This window comes from Aethalodelphis obliquidens, unplaced genomic scaffold, assembly GCF_003676395.1.
Source record: "Aethalodelphis obliquidens isolate GAN/ISIS:26980383/991018 unplaced genomic scaffold, ASM367639v1 scaffold131, whole genome shotgun sequence".
Taxonomy (NCBI): domain Eukaryota; kingdom Metazoa; phylum Chordata; class Mammalia; order Artiodactyla; family Delphinidae; genus Aethalodelphis; species Aethalodelphis obliquidens.
In genome coordinates, this window is record NW_020838075.1 from 269,755 (window position 1) to 283,831 (window position 14,077).

The following is a 14,077-nucleotide window of genomic DNA, read 5'->3' on the forward strand; positions in this document are numbered from 1 at the left end:
GATGTGGAAATCATTGATTTTTATTAATTTCATAGCCAGGTAATTCCCTGTGAAAGTGGAAGGAGAGTGAGGCAAGTAAAGCAGAGGGTGGGGTCCGCACTGGCAGGAGCGCCAGGGCTTCCCCAGCGTGGATGTGCCGCTGCTTCGGGATCCTGGAAGCAGGCATGCGCTCAGAGCAAGGCGTGCGGATGGGTCATGGAGGCTGAGGGTGGACGTTCGGTGGTAGGAGACGGGAGAGATGGCTGGTCCTGGTGGGACAGCAAAGGGCTCAGTGGCTGTGATCAGAGGGGCAAAAAGTTCAGGACGCCCTCCAGGTGCTGTCTCAGCCAGGGCTGCATGTGGAAGAGATTGATGTGGAAATCTCGTGGCGGTGGCACCCTGCCACGGGGCGCACTTTTGCGGGAGTTCTTATCAGAGCTGCCACAGGGGTTGTAGAGACCCCAGCTCACCAGGCCCACCTGAAAGAAGGAGAGGTTGGGGTGGGGACGCTGCCCCGGTCCCAGCCCCAAGCCCCAACCTCCTTAGTTCCTTCGAAGGCCTGCCTCGTGCCTCCGCAAGGCCAAGATCCTGTAACTCCAGTCCTGCGAGCTTCCCCCCTCTCTCCTCACCTGAAAAAACCTGAACCTCCGCTCAAGGAAAACTGCTCCCCCAGATTCTCCTGCCAGAAAGGAGGGACAAGAGACTGTCATCCTGACTCTCATCGCCGCATCAGGGTGGTGCACCGGTGTCCTGGCATGCGAGCTGGCCAGAGGGACACAGGTGGCCTTCCCCTCAGGAATCCAGACTCCAGGGTGGGGACTGGGGATGAGAAGTGGGGGGAGGGGGCTCACCCTTGCAGGGATTGTCATCCCCCTGCATCCCACTGCATAGGAACTGGTCTGTCACCACCTCTCTGACATCTGTCAAGTTGGGGAACGTGGTTTTGTCTTGGGAGACGACCTTGACACAGTTTGCCCACTGCAGTAGGGGTGGAATAGGACAGAAGGATGGAGTGAGCAGGCAGGCCCGGGGGACACCTGGAAGTGCAGCTAGGCCTGGAGGAGGGGCGACTTGGAGTCAGATGGAGAAAGCGCTCAGAGCTAGGGGATGAAGAGAGACGTTCTGGAAGTTGCCACAGGGGGATCCCATCCCCCCACAGCATACTGGACCCGAGACCCTCACCTCTGACCCTGTCTTGAGGTTAACGTTCAGCTTGTTCCCATTCAAAGCCACAAAATGAGCAGGAATGCTCAATTTGTTCAGAAGTTCACTCTCTACAGTCAAGGAAAAGGATGTCAGTACTGGTCCCTTTACCCAGCGTCCAGACTCCCGACTTGGGAACTGCAGCACAGCCCATGTCATCAACCCCCAAGCCCTGATCCCAGTTCTTCATGCACCCTAAGCCCAGCACTCACCGTGGTCTCTGCAGGTGCTGCCTGGAAGTCTCCGCAGAGCCAGATTGGCCCCCACCGTGCAGGGAAGGCAGATAGGCCTGAGGAGAAGGACAAGGGTCACAGAGGCCCGTCCTTGGTGTCCCCTCCTACAGCACTCCCCAGAGCACTTCTCGCCCAGAGGGCACCCTCCCATCCCAGACTCCGGCACCTGGCATGGGTAGACATCTTCACTTTCTGGGCCAGCTTTAGCAGAGCGATGTCATCGCCATAGAACTCCGGGATTCCCTGATTCTTCTTGGCAAAGACATTGAACCCCGAGGAGATCACCGCCTTCTCAACTTGGAATTCTTTGCCCCACTGGAAGTTGGGATCCCCTGGAAACAATGTGGCAGATTAGGCTGGACCAGGGCTGCTGAAGGGGCCAGAGGCTAGGGGCAAGGGGTGGGAGCTCTGCCCACGGGGTCGGGAAGCGGGTGCAGGCCCTTCCTTACCCACGCTGACCCTCCACAGGGGGTGGGCCTCGGCGTTGTGGAGGCAGTGAGCAGCTGTCAGGACCCACTGGTCCGAGATGAGGGCCCCTCGGCAGGTCTCCTGGCTCTTGGGCTGCAGGGGAACAGGTGATTTTCAGGGACTGCTGTGTCTCTGGCTCATGGCCGCTGTCACCTCTGGGATCCAAGCCCCATCCCTCCTTCCTGGTACCTTAATAGTGACATGCCAGGGTGTCCTTTCCTGAGCAGAGGCATTGGCAGACATGTTCCCTACCCCACAGATGGTGTCCGTGAGCTGGGAGACATCTGTGGGCGTGAGGAGCAGATGGTGAAGGAGGCTGGTGCAGGGCACCGCGAGCAGGTGCCAGCGTGGACCCTTGGCCAGCTCCACACTGGCCACACCGCTGTGGAGAGGGCAAAGCACACTCACCCAGCATGTGCTCAAAGACCTGGCTCAGAGCCTTCACGTCCTTCAGAATGAAGGCATGCCTCTCGCCATCCTTCTTGGACCCCAGCTCATTCAGCTCTCTCCAGTCCACATCCAGGTTGCCCACGCCGATGGCATAGATGTCTGATGGGGAGGAAATCACCAGAATCTTGTGGCTGAGGGGCTACCCCGTGACAGAAGACTGTAATTCCGAACTCGCTGCATCCTACAAAGCCCTACATGAGCGGGATCCCCCTCCCTCCCCCCGACCTACCTCATTTCCTACCACTCCTCCCCCTTCACTCTCTTCCAGCCACATGGCCTCCTTGAAGTTCCTCAAACTGACAGGCACACTCCCACCTCAGGCCCTTTGCATGAACTGTGTCTCTGCCTGGTTCACTCCTCCTCCCAGACTTCTACATGCCTCACTTTCTTACCTTTTTAAGTTTCGACTCAAATGTCACCATCTCAGGGAGGCCTTCCCTGGCCTCCTTGTGTAAAACTGCAAGGCCCCAGACACTTCGATTCCTTCCCTGCTTCATTTTATACCTTAGCACGTGTCACTATCTACCGTGCCATATGGTTTCCTTATTTATTTTGTTTAATGCCTAGTGTGAGTAGAATTGTGTCTCCCCAAAAGATATGTTCAAGTCCTAACCCCCAGGACCTATGAATATGCCCTTGTTTGGATATAGTGTCTTTGTGGATATAATCAGTTAAAATGAGGTCATGCTGGATGGAGGCAGGGGTGGGGAGGGGTGATAATCTGATGCCTTTATAACAATAGAGGAATCTGGACACAAACACAGAGAGAGAGAAAACCATGTGACAACACAGAGATACACTCAGGAAAGAAAGTGATGTGAAGACAGAGGCAAAGATTGAGTGATCCGGGAATTCCCTGGTGGTGCTGTGGTTAAGAATCCGCCTGCCAATGCAAGGGACACGGGTTCGAGCCCTGGACTGGGAAGATCCCACATGCTGCAGAGCAACTAAGCCCGTGTGCCACAACTACTGAGCCCGTGTGCCTAGATCCCGTGCTCCACAACAAGAGAAGCCACCGCAATGAGAAGCCCGTGCACTGCAACGAAGAGTAGCCCCCGCTCGCCATGACTAGAGAAAGCCTGAGCGCAGCAACGAAGACCCAATGCAGCCAAAAATAAATAAAATAAATAAATTTATTTTAAAAAAAAAAGATTGAGTGATCCTACGACAAGCCAAGGAGTGCCTGGGCCACCAGAAGCTGGACGTGGTAAGGAAGGAGTCTTGCCTAGAGCCTCCAGAGGGAGCATAGCCCTGCTGATACCTTGATTTTGGACTTCTGGCCTCCCAAACATGAGAGAATAAATATCTGTTGTCTCATGCCACCCAAATTTGTATAATTTGTTGCCACAGCCCTAGAAAACTAATACATTGCCCCCTTCCAGAATGACATCCCCACGTAACAGGCATTTCCCTCTGTTTTGTTTACAGCTGTATTCTTAGAGTGATGCCTGGCCCAGGAGAGGCTCTCAGTGAGTACTTTCAAATGACTAAATGAATAAAAAGAACTCATGGGGCTTCCCTGGTGGCGCAGTGGTTGAGAGTCCGCCTGCCGATGCAGGGGACGCGGGTTCGTGCCCTGGTCCGGGAAGATCTCACATGCCGCGGAGCGGCTGGGCCCATGAGCCATGGCCGCTGAGCCTGCGCGTCCGGAGCCTGTGCTCCGCGATGGGAGGGGCCGCAACAGTGAGAGGCCCACACACCAGAAAAAAAGAAAAAAAAAAAGAACTCATGATGTAGCATGGAGGCAAAACTTCAGATCTGGTCTTCCTCTGCAAAATGTCGGCTCTAGGAGAGGACCCTGGAGCCATCTCTTCCCGCAGGAGAACCTGGGCCCACACAGCCATCCACACCAGCCTCTGAGCCAGCGTGGGTGCCAGTCAGAACTGCCCTGGGGTGGACCATAGCGTCTGGTCTTCTCCCACCCTTTGTACCCCTCATGGGCCTTTTTTGCAGTTATGATGGGAACTGGACAGTTATCACGCCCCACGTGTTTTCTCTATTTCCCTGCAGTTCCTGCCTCTTTTTCATGAGGTGTGTTCAAGCATTTAACTCTGGCCCAGTGACGCTAAGGAGTTAGGGAGTGGAGTTTGTGATTTGCCTTCCTCAGGCCAGGGTTTTCAAGAGGAATACGCTTACCTCCGAGGGGCAGGTGAAGTGGGTGGCATGAACAGAAACGAGAGGACCCAGGGGAAAGTAAAACTTGGGGCCTCAAAACCAACTGCCCTCTCTTATCTGGAGCATTTCTCTTTGAAGTTCTTTTCTGGTCAAAGGTCAGTGCAATTTTTGTTTAGTCTGGATTAGAGGAGCTGTTCTTTCAGAGACTGCAACTTCCAGAGCCTTAGTTATCTGCACTGCCAAGGGAAGAAAGGCCAGGAACAGTCCCTATAAGGAATCCAGGCCTTTTCTTCCTGGAGAGGTTTGTGGAACATCAGATGGTGAATGTAAACGATGACGATGACGATGGTGGTGGCCGCCACCGCACACTGTGTTTGTCTGTGCCAGGCAATGTTTGAGCATTTGCCCTTATCGGCCAGTGAGGTAGGTCCTTGTACTATATCCTGACAAGTAAAGAAACAACCCATGGCCACAGCCAATCAAAGATGAACCCAAGTTTGAAACCACGGGCAGTTTGACTACTCTTCAGTGTGACACTCGGCTGCCTTCATACAGAACAACACAGCCTGGGGTCTCGACAGAAATACAGCCAAGATGCTAGAACCCCTGGCTGTGGGCCCTGGGCCCCCCTGCAGGGCAGCACAGATGGGGCGGGGGCGGAGGCTCACCCAGATAGTCTTTCCTCTTCTGGTTGATGTTCAAGACCTCCTTGATATTGTCAACAGCCACCTTGGGAGAGCCACCCATGTTGGACTTTCCTAGAACGAGGAAGGAAAAGAATTGTCCATCTGGGTGATGTATCACGATTCCCCCCAGCCCTGGAAGAGAGGGGAAGCGTTCATCCTGGGAACCTCCACACCTACACTCCCTACTCGAGTTTCAAGATACATTATTTACTGACGTTCTTTAGCACTGGGCCAGGGGCATCCTACACTTTATCTCATTTGATTCTCATGAAGCCCCAGTAAGTGTGAGTCTACTCATTTATAGACAAGAAATCTGATTTCTAGAGGAGCCATGTAATTTGGACAAAATCAAGAGATAAATGGCAGAGCCCAGATCCGCTAGCCAGTCTGCCCTTCCGTCGGTGGACTTCGACATCACTGGTCCAGAGTCACGCCTCCCCATCCAGCTCCCTCTATGTGACCTCCCAGGTAATAACAATAACTCACACTTAGAATCATAAAGCACTTTTACACAAAGTACTTAAATTGCTCTTCATAAAAACTGTGTAAGGGGACTTCCCTGGCAGACCAGTGGTTAAGACTCCGTGCTTCCACTGCAGGGGGCGAGAGTTCAATCACTGGTCAGGGAACTAAGATCCCACATGCCGTGTGGCGCGGCCAAAAAAATTTAAAAAAATAAACAACGACAACAAAACTGTGTACGGAAAGGAGGGCAGCTTCCATTATCAGTAATTGTTGCGGTTGTCATTACCGTCATCATCGACACTATTTCTACTTTATAAATAAGAAACCAAGGCCCTAAGTGGCAAGGGGAGAACCAGAATGCAGGTCTCTGACCCCACATTGCTTCTCCTGCCACTATGCCAGGCTCATTCACAGAGATGACGATACCCACCATCTGTCAGAAGGATGATGGCGTGTCGGATCTCCTGCCAGGCCGCCGTGTTCATACTGAGCCGTCGCATTTGGTTATTCATCATGATATAGACAGAATTTAGGGCCTCGTAGATGTTGGTCCCGGTTCCGTTTTCATGGTCTGGAATATGTGAAGACGAAAAGCTCTCTTAAACTTCCCACCTACCACCTGGGAGAAGGGAGTCACTCTATTTTCCCCAAACACTGGAAACGCATTTATCAATAGACTTGATAAACACAGACTTTTGACGTCCAGTTAGAGATTTGGCATCATTGCCCGTTCAGACATTAAAAGCCTTTCCCTTTAGAAATGCTCATTGCATAACCCCACTAAAGGCCATCCTAAAGTCCCAAGATTCAAAGATGGGGTTTCCAAAGAAAGTGGGTTGTTTTCAGCCGTCTGCTACCTACCGCCCAGGTAGTTTCCTAATGACATGAGGAGACTATGAAAACCAGACCATGTGGTTCTGGCATCAAGGAGAAGCCAAAGGCCTGCATGATGCATCTGGACATGTAGCACGTGCGAGGCAGCCCGGAGCTGGTAGGAGCTGGGACTGGGTAGGAGCTGGGTAGGAGCCCGACCATGAACCTGACTTGGAAGCCACCGCACCCAAGGAACCTTAGTTCCAGAGCCCTGGGACCTGAGTGCCACCAAGAAGCCTCACTCTCTCTCAAACTTGTCCAGTATCTCTGCAGGCACAGAGAGCTCATCCCCTGCCCCCACTTCCATCACCTTCATTCGATGACATCATACCTTTATAGTGGGCGTTTTCCAGACTGTGGGCCACTTCAGTCACATCCTCGGATTTGCTGTCCAGGACAGACATGATGACTTTGGGCTTTGATGCAAAAGTGATGATGGCGACACTAACCTTGATCTCAAAGCTGAAGATCTGTGAAGGGCAAATGAGAGGTAGCGTGAAAGGCTCCCAAACCAAAGGGGAGTTGGTAAGGGAGCCAGCAAAAGGCCCTGGAGGAGGCAGAGAGCCTGGACAGAGACTGACGGATGCAAGGCCCTTGGAGAGTCCCTTCCTGGGAAACGGTTGCTTGAAGAAGCCAGGAAAGTGACATTCGTTGGTCCTCTCCTCTCTTTGACTGGCTCACTCTTCATTTAATCGTCACCTCAATGCTGTGAAGGGTCGTGATGGTCCCATTATACAGATGAGGAAGCTGAGGCTTGTTTACCTTGCCCCAGATCACACCCCTGGTAAGAGGTGGAGGTAGAATTCAAACATAACGGCACTTGTCTGTCGAGTTTTGCAGCCTCACGGCTTAGTGAGTTACTTAACTTTACGTCTTAAGAGAGACACTAAGGAGCACAAAAGCTGCCTTCTTTCAAACATAGCTGGGAGGGAAAACATATATCTACACAAACTATTGGGAAAAGCATAACTACCAAGCAAAGTCCTGGCAAGGAATCTGAACCAAGTGTTTCCAAACTCTTCCGTTCATGCACCTCGTCAGTCGAAACATTCTGAGCACGTACCTCAATATAGGTATATGTATTTATAAAGTATACTCATACTTATAAAGGGTATCACTATTTAAATATATTATACACATTTTAAAACATATAGAAAATATTGAAATTTTAAAAGGAAATTATTAAATATTAAGTTCTTAATTTAAGTTAAATTACAATCATTCACCATGGATACCAGTATTTTCCTGCCACACGCCAGAAGCTTATTTGGGGTACCCCTCTGTGAAGACCACTGTTCTAGATGATGAATTCCTAGAAAGTGGGGTCTCAGCCTTGTTCATCTTTGAGGTCCCCCCACACCCAGAACAGTGCCTGACATAGAGTAGCTACCCCAACAGTGTTTGTGGAATGAAAAATAGGATCCTCTAAATTAAATCCGTGATTCCTGCATGGCATGTGTGTAATCTGGGAAGACTTCTTGGAGGAGGCGGGCTGTGAGTGGGATTCTGAGGAAGGGAAGGAGACAGAGACCGTGAGTGCAGGAAGGCTGCTGGTATGTGTGAGCTCCTATTTCCTGACCCTGTCCACCAGGTGGGAGGCGCTCTTCTTGAAGATTTCAAAGTCCTCTTCCTCCACACTCTGAGATGCGTCCAGGAGCACGTAGAGGTTCAGGTGACCCGAGCGCTGGATTTGTATTTTGCGGCCCACGTTTTCTGGAAGAAATGTGGAAGGGGAAGATTCAGACTCCACCTCCTACCCACTCTCTTGCCAAGGCAATCAGGCCCCTCTACCTCCTCTCCAGTCAGCTCAGCCCCGCTGAGCCCACCGGAGGCTCCTGGTCCCTCGGAAGCTTGCCCCTCCCCTGCACCCGCCCAGCACCCTGCCACCCCCACTTCAAGCACTCACGCTTCTTCTTCTGGGTGGGATTGGTGGTTCCAAGTAGGTGGGACAAGGAGGTGCCCAGGGCAGGGGCCACATCCTCGGGAAAGTCGTAAGAGTAGGGCTCTGTGGGGAGAGCCACCGGGGTCAGCTGCGGTCAGGGGTGGGGGCCCAGGAGTCTCAGGAGCGTCAGAGCAGCTACTCACGGCGGCAGATGGGCTCCATCCCACTCCAGACCCCGTCATCCTGGCACTCTCGCTCCACAGACCCCGTCAGCACCAGATTCGAGGTGCAGCGATAGCTGACCTTGTCGCCGAGGCCGAAGCGAGACCCCGTCCGCACTGCACCCGCGGCAATGCCCGGGTTGGGGCAGTGGCTGGCTGTGAGGAGCAAAGGAAGATGGAGATGAGCAGGGACCCGCCTCCTCAGCCTCTGGGTGCTGCTCGGACACCTTTTCCCGCCAGGCTTTTCCTCCTCTACAGACCCTCAGAGCCTCTGCGGGTCCCTTGGCCTCTCCCTTGGGAGACACCACAGCTGTGCCTCCCAGGTGGGTGGATAGAAAACCTGAAGTAGGGAAAAAGATTTAGAACTCAGTGGCCCAGTTTCCAGCTAAAGCATACCCATCCCAACCCAGGGACTCTGCCTGTATCCATCCCAGAGCCTCAGGGAAGGTGCTGGCTTCCTCAGGGAAGGAGCCCTACCTCTCCACAGAGAATATCTGCAAACAATGAGACATCACCACACACCCACCAGAATGGCTAAAACTAAAAAGATGGGTAATTCCAAGTGTCAGAGACGATGTGGGACAACCAGAACTGTTACATTGCTGGAGTGTCAATCAGGAAGCTGTTTGCAGCCTCTTCTGAAAGAAAACATATGCCAATGTGTGACCCAGCAATTCCACTCCTAGATAATATGATCAAGAGAAATGTGTCTAGTGCACCCAATCACACATAAGGATGTTCATAGAGTTTTACTTACAATAACCAAAAACCGGAAATAACCCAAATACCCATCAACAGGAGAATGCATAGATAAACTGTAATATGAAATGGAACTACAAAGCAATAAAAAATAACAAACTGCTGATACCCAGGAAAACATGGATACGTCTCACAGGCAGAATCTGAATAAAGGAAGACAGATGCGAAAGAGCACATTCTGTATGATTCCACTTCTATGAGGTGTAAGAATAAGCTAAACGAATCTGTGGAGACAGAAGTCCGAAGAGTGGTTACCTTGTGGGAGGGGACAGGAGGCAACCTCCTGATATAATGGACCCTCGGTCTTGGGTGGTGATTACGTGGGTGGATACACGTGAAAGGATGCTTGTGGGTATAAAAGTTCATCAAGCTGAATACTTAAGATTTGTATGCTTTAGGTAGTTTAAACCTCAATTTTCAAATGAATTATATTTATGTTTGAATAGATGGCTATTGTCAAAGAATCAAGGACGTAAATAGGGAGCCAACAGCTGGGCACCAGGTGAGGGCATGGGCCTGCCATCTCATGGACTCTGAACCTTCTGTATTGTGTATTTAGAACTGTGATCCAGGAAGCTTCCAAGGCCCACAGGCAAATGTGGCTCCAGGGAATCCCAGGAACCCCACTTCTGTCGAGCAGAGCCCCCCCATCTTTCACAGGGGCAGTAATGACCATGACAAAAGTATATGTGGTGCTTAGCACATTCCAGGGGCTGTTCCAGATGCAACTCACTTGATCCACACGGCAACCCCATGCAGTCAGTACTCTTACCATCCTCATTTTACAGATGTGAAAACTGAGGCACAGAAAGGTTAAATAACCTGCCCAAAGGCTGTCAAAATCAGAGCCAGGCTTGGAACCCAAACTGGCTCCTGAGGCAAGGCACCTAAGCGGACACTTGATTCCCTTCATCATATCTTCCCTACAGTAGCCCAGGGTGCCCAAATACCAATCTGGCTTTGAGGCATTTGGAAAAGCTGGACAGAGTATTTGGAGCCTTTGTGTTGGATCTGAAGCTTAGCACCAACTTCCTTGAGCCAGGATCCCCACAGGCCAGAGATGTGTGACTATAGACCTCAATGGACCAAAATCTAGGAATATGATTTTGGCACCAGAAACACCAGGCCCCTGTCCCCACAGAGGCTCCCTGCACACATATCTGGTTCCAGGGCTCCTGGGAGATCCCTGCCCCCATGCAGCCATCTGTCAGGGCACTCACCGCCGTTGTCACACACAGCTGTCTCCCCATCCCACATGCCATTGGGGCGACAGTGCCGCACCGGCGAGCCCCGCAGTGTGAAGCCATCCTCACACTCGAAGCTCAGGTTGCCGCCCACAGGGTGGGACCCCAGCCGTGGGGTGTATACGCCGTTCTCAAAGGTAACAGGGGCTGGACAGCGAACAGCTGGAGGGAGAGAAGGACATGAGAATATAAGGATGGAGGGATAACAGCTGGGCTGGACGCTAACTGGGTGAAGTTCAGCTTGGATGCATGGGTAGAGCCAGGTGGTTGTCAAAACATTAGGTTGATGCCTGTGAAATTGCTACTTTGGGCAGTTGGTTGAATATTGGCAATTTCACACAGTTCAACCTAATAGACTGAGAAACAGCCACTTCTCTCAGCCCCCTGAGGGCCATGTCCACCCCAGCCCCTCCCCTGGGGTCCTCAGACGTCCCATGAGTGGATAACTAGAGGGGTGACTCCTGGTACAACAGGGGATGCCAGGACCATTCAGCATCCATCCCGAATGGTCAGTACTGTGCAGTTAATTATTCAGTATTCTAACAATCATCCCTGGGCTTCCCTGGTGGCACAGCGGTTGAGAATCCGCCTGCCAACGCAGGGGACAGGGGTTCAAGCCCTGGTCCAGGAAGATCCTACATACCACGGATCAACTAAGCCCGTGTGTCACAATTACTGAACCTGCGCTCTGGAGCCCGCGAGCTGCAGCTACTGAAGCCCGTGTGCCTATAGCCTGTGCCCTGCCACAAGAGAAGCCACTGCAATGAGAAGCCCGTGCACCACAAAGAAGAATAGCCCCCGCTCGCTGCAACTAGAGGAAAGCCCGCGTGTAGCAACTAAGATCCAATGCAGCCAAAATTAAATAAATAAATAAATTTATTTTTAAAAAAAAGAGTTCTCCCGCCAATGCAGGGGACACGTGTTCCAGCCCTGGTCTGGGAAGATCCCACATGCCACAGAGCAACTAAGCCGGTGAACCACAACTACTGAGCCTGTGCTCTAGAGCCCGTGAGCTACAACTACTGAGCCCGCGTGCCACAACTACTGAAGCCCGTGCACCTAGAGCCCGTGCTCCGCAGCAAGCCACCACAGTGAGAAACCTGCGCACCGCAACAAAGGGCAGACCCCACTCACCGCGACTAGAGAAAGCCCGTGGGCAGCAACTAAGACACAACTCAGTCAAAAATAAATAAATTTATTTTAAAAAAAATCATCCCTGGCTTTGGTACCCCACAATCTACATCAGAGCCTGCCTCCGATGCCTTGCTATTGGGCAGTTGACATTTTCCCACTATTTTGAAAAGCCCTGTGGAAAAGAAGCTTTGCCACCCCATCTAGTCATATTAAGCCCCACCCTGAGTAAACTAAGTAGAAGTCCTGGGGTGGCCGCTGGTGGGAAGCCTCACGTTTGCAGACCGCCTTTGTCCGCTGGGTGGATCTCGGGAAATGCCACCGTCCGTTGCTCTTGCACAGGCTTGTCGCCACCGGGTATGGGTAAAAGCCCAGGGGGCAGGAGTAGGTGAGGATACTCCCAGGGGCCCAGCCGTTGCTGAGGGTGAAAGTGCCCCCAGAGATATTCACGTTCTGAGGGCAGGAGGTAGCGGTCGTAGCCAAGCCTGCGGACATGGGGACACGACACAGAAATGAAGAAAAGAAGAAAGGCACGGATAAGAAAAGGAGAGCAGAAGAGACTGTCCATTTCACACATGGAAACTCAATCTGGGTAGCACTGGCCTTGCCCCACAGGACCCCAGCATCCCCCCTCCCCTGCTCCTACCTGGGTACAGGGGCAGCAGGCAAAGGACGGCCATCAGTGGGTCCATGGTGTCTACCTTAGGGGCACGGAGAGGCAGAGAGCCGGGAGAGGGAAAAGGTCATCTGACTTCCCGAAAACCAGAGCTGGCTCAGCAGCTGCTTTGTCTGCTGCCAGAGAAAGAAAACTAGGGAGTGGCAGAAGGTAGGGGGCATGTTCTCTCGTTAGGAGAAAAAATAATCAGGGATTGGGGACTGAGCTGAGGGGGTGAAACTTCCGGTCTGTCTCCCTAATCCTGACACATCCATAGAGTCAGTTGATCTGCACCACAGGCTCTGTACACTGCTCCCCACTTCCACCGTCTCACAGACACAAGTGCACGCATGCTCTCACATGAAGAGTTTAAAGCACACAAACCCACAAACCAACCGAGATATTGCAAAACAGTTTATTTAAGTAAAGTTTCAGTTTTCTTTTGGGTTTTCCCAAGTGGATTTTACTTCCTCAGAGTCTAGAGTAGGACTGTCTTCTTGAACATAAACTCCCAAGGGATTAAACTAGAAATTCTTGATACTTAGGAGGATTCACCATCTTTTTCTTCCCTGCAGTCCTTCCGCAGAGAGAATCTAGGGAGAAAAATGAAATCAACACTTAGTTTTAGAGACTGGGAAAAATATTGAGAACGTTTTTACGGGAAGTCCAGTAGATAAAATCCCCAACTTATAAAATAAATAAATCTGGGGTTGGTGATTCAAAGGAATGAAAGTATTTTTGGAATTGGGATGTGCCTTTAAATTACAACTGGCCTTTTGTATGAAATGCAGAAAGCAAAGAAACTCTAAGCTAGTGTGTTAGCCTCCCCATCCCACAGAAGTCTCTTTAATATTTGTCAAACAATGTGGGGTGTGAGTAAATAAGATCAATCAAAGATGAAGATGAAACGTCTCTGAAGTGATCAGTTAAGTTTATGAAAACTCTTTTGATTTACAAATAACTTCTCAGAAATGCACATACACAAAGTCAGTTCCTTGGACAGAATCGACTGAATGCAGGAAGACCATGACACCCCTGGTGTTGGGGGTCCCAAAGCTGCCACTGCGACTGAGCTGCTGGTGCCTCCCTTGCACCCGGTATCTGTTCTCCCTCCTTCTACAGTAAGAGATGTTTAGCAGAACACACAGTCACCCAGATAAAGACTACATTTTCCAGCTTCCCTTGCAGCTAATGGCCAGGTGACAAGACTCTGGCCAATAGAATGTGAGTAGAACTGATGTGTGTAACTTACAAGTAAGGTAAGTAAAGTAACATCCCCCCACACACACTCCCATGGGCTGGAATATAAATCTGATGGTGACTCAAGAGCAATATCCTGGAGATGATAGAGCAAAGAGACAGAGGAGCCTGGGTCCCTGACACTGTGCTGATGTCATACCAGCCCTGCCCACCTGCTCGGATTTTTACAAGAGAGAAATAAACTACCTTCAGAGCGGTGAGTATTAGAGACGTTCTGGCTTCATCTCCTTTCAATCACATAGTAGGTTTGAACTTCCCCATCCACTTGCTTTGGCCAATGAAATGTGACTGTAAGTGACATGGACTACTTCTAGATGGAAGCTTTATGAGCCAATGCAGTCTTCCTCGTGCTCTCTTTCCCTGTTTATGGCACGTTTGAGATGGTGGCTGCTCTATCAGCCCTGGGTGACGCCCAAAGCAGAACTTTTGCTGACCCTCAGCAGGTATGCAATG

At 51.3% G+C, this 14,077-nt stretch overlaps 1 protein-coding gene across 1 annotated transcript; it reads right to left on the minus strand.

The window, feature by feature from the left end:
- Positions 1 to 4: 4 nt before the first annotated feature.
- On the minus strand, positions 5 to 12,689 carry C2 (complement C2). Its single transcript, XM_027099383.1, has 18 exons — positions 12,356 to 12,689; positions 11,985 to 12,194; positions 10,555 to 10,740; positions 8,558 to 8,731; positions 8,379 to 8,477; positions 8,052 to 8,185; positions 6,804 to 6,942; positions 6,030 to 6,170; positions 5,117 to 5,206; positions 2,292 to 2,432; positions 2,073 to 2,167; positions 1,865 to 1,976; positions 1,582 to 1,747; positions 1,395 to 1,471; positions 1,162 to 1,253; positions 831 to 957; positions 609 to 658; positions 5 to 458 (listed from the first exon to the last, which is right to left on the minus strand). The coding sequence occupies exons 1-18, from the start codon at positions 12,399 to 12,401 to the stop codon at positions 282 to 284; spliced, it is 2,256 nt and encodes a 751-aa protein (XP_026955184.1). The 5' UTR covers positions 12,402 to 12,689; the 3' UTR covers positions 5 to 281.
- Positions 12,690 to 14,077: the final 1,388 nt, after the last annotated feature.